Consider the following 4845-nt stretch of genomic DNA (forward strand, 5'->3'; position numbering starts at 1 on the left):
GTAGTGTGTCATGGTATTAAATTTTATAAATTGTGATCTATGCTGACAAATGATAAATGTGAAATTCAATTCACGCAATTCATGCAACCTTACCAAATTCTCCATAGCTTTGCAATAACTTCTAAACACCACAAAGCACTTCTTGAACACCATCATTAAAATAATGGACGTTGAAATCACAATTCTTATAGAAATGATTCAAAAAGCTATTTCATAAAAGATTTTTTATTGGTCATCCAAATCACCCTCAAATTTGCTCTGGAAGATCTCTTACGTAATCCTGTAAGAGGAAAACTGTCCTAAAATGAAAGAAAGAAAGAAAGGTCTCTCCATTCAATCAATCCTCATTTCTCTCACCTTGAAAAAGAAGACAAGTTACCATGACCAGCAGCATTATAAAAAATTCTGAGATGTGGTTAATACACTCTTTACCACCCAACAAGTAGAAGCTTCAACAAAGCCATCCTGATATAAAGACCATTCTTCGCTTGTCTAAAATAAGCAGCTCTTGGATCCCCATCGACATCCACAGTTATCTATACAACATCATGAAAATATATTAATAAATTCATGAGCTCGTTACAAGAATTTTTTCTTTTAAAAACAAAATAATTATGTTCATGATTATTCTTCACGACATCATATATGCTCACCTCATCGAGCCTAGGGAGTGGATGCATGATTACGGCATGCTTCGGCATTATGCCCAACACATTCCGATCCACTATGTACTTCCCCCGAGCTTCTTCGTACAGGTCATTCTTCCCTCCAAACCTTTCTTGTTGAATTCGTGTCTGATAAACCACATCACACTTAGAAGCCACTTCCATCAGATCAGCGCTTTCTTCCCATTCAACATCCTTTGATGTCAGATACTCTTTTATGTCATCCTATGGAGAGCAAGAACTGTGAGAACCCACACTCCCTCTTTTCTTTTATTATTTGTAGACAACAAAAATAGGTCAACAAAATGTACTGGAAGTTGAAATTGTTGTAAATGATTGTTCAAGTTCAGGTTCTAAAGAACAGCCAACGGGGCTTATGTACCCTGAAATGGGTGTGATTTACCTTCATCTTTACTACATCAGGAGCGACAAAGTAGATCTTCACATCTCTGTACTTGGCCAGCAGATAAGCCAATGAACGAACTGTCCTTCCATTAGCAAGATCTCCAACCAGACCGACTTTAATGCCATCCAGTCGTCCTATCTCCCTTTCAATTGTGTACACATCCAGAAGTGCCTGTAAAGTGCATATAAACAGGAACATAGCTTAAGATTTAAGGTCTTGAAAATTTCTCTCCAGAGAATGACTAGAAACACTGAACGGTCAACTGAACTTCACAATTCTAACATCTTTCGTTAAGGCCACTTTGAAGGTCTGGTCTTTACAGCAACAAGTTTAGACTTATCACTGAACTGGCTCTAATTAAGGTTTAAAATATATTGACCTCATTCTGCATCTCAGTAAGGCACAAATTAGATGTCTCATACAGATGGGAAAATTTAAGTATTTTTCAACAAACAAAGATATACATATTCTAAACTCTTTTCTAAGAAATAGTGTTCGATAACTTCCAGTCATTTCCTATATGAGTTGATTAAATTAACTTTCGGTACAAAATTATACATATCCCTCTGGATCATATTGGTACCTTACTGGGACAAGACATCTCATCCATAACAAGTCAAGAAAGAATGATACTTTGAATTGGAAACATAGGTAATGAGTACCTTGGATACCATAACCCCAAGTGGCAAGCGGAGCCTTGATAAGCTCCTCAGGAAGGGTAGGTCAAGTGTTTGAAACCCCACGAAACTATGAACTCCTTGGGGCCACCCTCCAGGGTCCAGTTGACCCTCGACTCAACCAGTTGCATGTAGGACTTTCCGAGGGGCTGGTGCGTGTGACCATGGGATTAGTCTCACCCAAAGGGTGGGGATACCCACAATAAGCCAAAAAAAAAAAAGGTACCTTGGATACCATCATCATTCCTCAAAGCCTAATGCAAAGATTTGAAATTCATGTACATGAATAAAATATAAAAATTTTCTTTTAAGAAAATAATGCATTTTATAATAGGAGGAACAAAAACCAAAAACAAAAATAAAGACGATGAATAATGACTGCTTAACAGTTGAATAGATGTGAACCAACATATAGATTTTGAACACAACAATTGATTCTACAAAGAGGATAATATGTAATTTTACTCAAGTTGATCCTATAATATCACATTTTAGAATTGAGGTTCCTAGGAAAGTATCATGGATCAAGGACAATAGAAACACCATCAAATAATCAGATGGCTTAGTAGGAATATGATTCCTTGATTGCAACATTTTATATATCCAAGCATATGACTTTTGACTCTTTATTAATGGTAGAAAAATATCCTATTCACAATTCAAAAAAGTTTAGTACTCTGTGTATTGGATGGTCCATATGATTAATAACTTATATTTTCTACTTTTCCAAAGGAAATATGTAAACCCAAACATCATTCAAACTGATACTCACAAAACACTATCATAGAAACAATAACCTACTAACAATATACAGTTCTAGTAAAGGAACACAGCTTGTATAATGGGGTATCCACTGTTGACAATCATTTACCCCAAAAGACTGATCTGATGGGGAAGGTGCAACTATGAATATAAGAGGGTCACAGGTCGAACTGGAGCATGATACGTGAGCACGTGATACCCGGGAGCGGAGGCAGTAACAAAACACTCAACATCTACAGCCAACAAATAGTCTCATCATGCAAACTTGATGCATACCTGCGTTGGATGCTGTCCTGGACCATCCCCAGCATTAATAATAGGAATGCTAGCAGTGGTCGCTGCTCTTCTGGCAGCACCACTTTCAAAGTGCCGCATCACAATAATATCCGAATACCCTTCAACAGTTCGTATAGTATCTGCAATGTCAACATCCCAAATAAGAACCAAATGCAAGAAAACCACCACCAATGTTCCCAAACAATGTAAAACATCAGAAAGGTACCCTCAAGTGTCTCTCCTTTAGCTGCAGAAGAAAACTCCCGTGCATTCTCCGTTGTCAAAACTTCCCCCCCTAACCGTTTCATGGCAGACTCAAAGGAAAGCCTAGTTCTCGTCGAAGGCTCGTAAAAGAGAGTAGCCATTAGATACCCTCTTAAAATTTGGCTTCCGGGTGAGTTCTTCTCTACCTTCTCCATCTCACGTGCCACTTCAAATATTGCACTTAAAATATCTCTATCAAACTGTTGAGCCTCGATCACATCATCGAGCTGAAATTTCTCTCCTCTAGAAAAAGAAGTTGGTTTATCAATGTCTAAGGAAATGCAGCGGTTTCCATTTCTTGGTAAAGTTTTCCTCGTCTGTTCCCATAGAATTGGTTTCTCCACAGGGAAAGAAAACCTTGATTTTGTTGTGTCATAGGAGACAGAAATCGATCTAGAAAGAATTGGTTGTTTATATATAAGACTTGAATAAGAGCACATAAACCCTCGATGGAATTTTGTTGAGGAAGTAGCAGCTACTCCAGGAACAAATAAGTCCATGTTTTGGGTACGGATAGAAAGAGAAGATAAAGAAGCCATTATGAAAGATTTGTGGTGTCAGTCAGATTTCCTTGAGAAGCCCTAAAAAATAACAAGAACTATAACCATTACAGAAGCAATATCAGATCCAATAAAGCTTAAGGTGGGACTAATAACGTAAGTTAAAATTTTTGGCATATCAAAACAAAAAGGTTGAAGCCTGAATAATGATCTTAACTTTGCAGTTTCTTTAACAATTTAAATTTATATTGAATGTCAATCCTGCCAACATTATGATCTCTAGAACTCAAAAAATGACAAAATTGAACGCTAATAACTACAAATTGCAGAAGAAAATAGTTCATCTGTCAATCAAAGATCCACTAAAAAAATGAAAATCTTAAAAAATCCATCTCAGACAACCTTGATTGTGAAAAAATTAGTAAAACAGAGAATTTGATGCTGAAATCAGAAGATACAGATGAAAATTAAAATTAAAAAAACCTCATAAATCTGTTGAAACTTGAAAGTAACAAGAACTATAAACATTACAGAAGCAAATCTGATACAATAAAGCTTAAGGTGGAATTAATCACACAAATTTAAAAATCTGGAATATTCATCTTAACTTATTAATTACTTTAATGATCTAAATTTATATTGAATGTTAACTCTGCATAACATTATCAACTTCCGAACTAATAAAAATGACAAAATTGAACACTTACTAACTGCAAATTGCAGAGGAAACTAGTTCATCTGTCAACGGAGTATCCGCCAAAAAAAAAAAAATACAATCTTGAAAAATCCATCTCAGCAAACTTCGATAGTGAAACAAGGCTAAGAATAGAGAAAAGAACGTCAAAATCAAAAGAAACAGATGAAAAGATACAGAAAATTAGAAGGAAAAAAAAACTTGAAAATCCATAGAAATCAGACCTCAAAATACAGAAAATTTTGAAATAAAAAATAAAAAAATTCACCTCCAATCAAAAATTCGAAATTCATCATTCAAATCGAATCTCTGAGAACCAATCTGAACCCTAGAAAATCCAATTTGTAAAATAAAATACAGAGTCCGAATCCATATGAACGAAGAAAGAAATCAAATGTGAGGGAGAGGAAGCAAACCGATACCTCAGTGAGGAGAAAACAAATCTCGGATTTCGGATGCTTGTAAACCGTTACAATAACCCGAAATTTGTTGCCACAAAAAGAAAAAATATATATAAATAGCAAAATAAACTTCTAAAAGAAATAGAAAGATGGATAGGGTTTCCTGGTTTGGGGTGGCGGGTTTATTTAATAAATAAAAA

General features: G+C 35.5%; 1 protein-coding gene across 2 annotated transcripts; it reads right to left on the reverse strand.

Annotated features, from left to right (window-relative positions):
- Window positions 1-155: 155 nt before the first annotated feature.
- PYRB (PYRIMIDINE B) lies at window positions 156-4845 on the reverse strand. Of its 2 annotated transcripts, none has more exons than XM_086457421.1 (6): window positions 4667-4845; window positions 3013-3631; window positions 2787-2926; window positions 1069-1242; window positions 654-890; window positions 156-536 (listed from the first exon to the last, which is right to left on the reverse strand). In XM_086457421.1, exons 2-6 carry the CDS (start codon window positions 3587-3589, stop codon window positions 429-431), a joined length of 1236 nt encoding a protein of 411 aa, XP_086313547.1. In that variant the 5' UTR covers window positions 3590-3631; window positions 4667-4845; the 3' UTR covers window positions 156-428. The 2 variants fall into 2 exon arrangements, with proteins under 2 accessions (XP_086313547.1, XP_086313548.1); XM_086457422.1 differs by lacking the exon at window positions 4667-4845 and adding an exon at window positions 4513-4660.

The sequence above is a fragment of the Akebia trifoliata genome, chromosome 11, assembly GCF_017979445.1.
Source record: "Akebia trifoliata isolate Shusen 1 chromosome 11, ASM1797944v1, whole genome shotgun sequence".
NCBI classification, from domain to species: domain Eukaryota; kingdom Viridiplantae; phylum Streptophyta; class Magnoliopsida; order Ranunculales; family Lardizabalaceae; genus Akebia; species Akebia trifoliata.

Bases quoted from the DNA above. Each gene is read 5' to 3' on its own strand.
- PYRB (XM_086457421.1), bottom strand. From the start codon at position 3,589: ATGGCTTCTTTATCTTCTCTTTCTATCCGTACCCAAAACATGGACTTA. The intron at 2,927-3,012 runs GTACCTTTCTGA...TTGACATTGCAG, and splicing joins TAAAGGAGAGACACTTGAGG to ATACTATACGAACTGTTGAA. The intron at 891-1,068 runs GTAAATCACACC...TGCTCTCCATAG, and splicing joins CTGATGTAGTAAAGATGAAG to GATGACATAAAAGAGTATCT.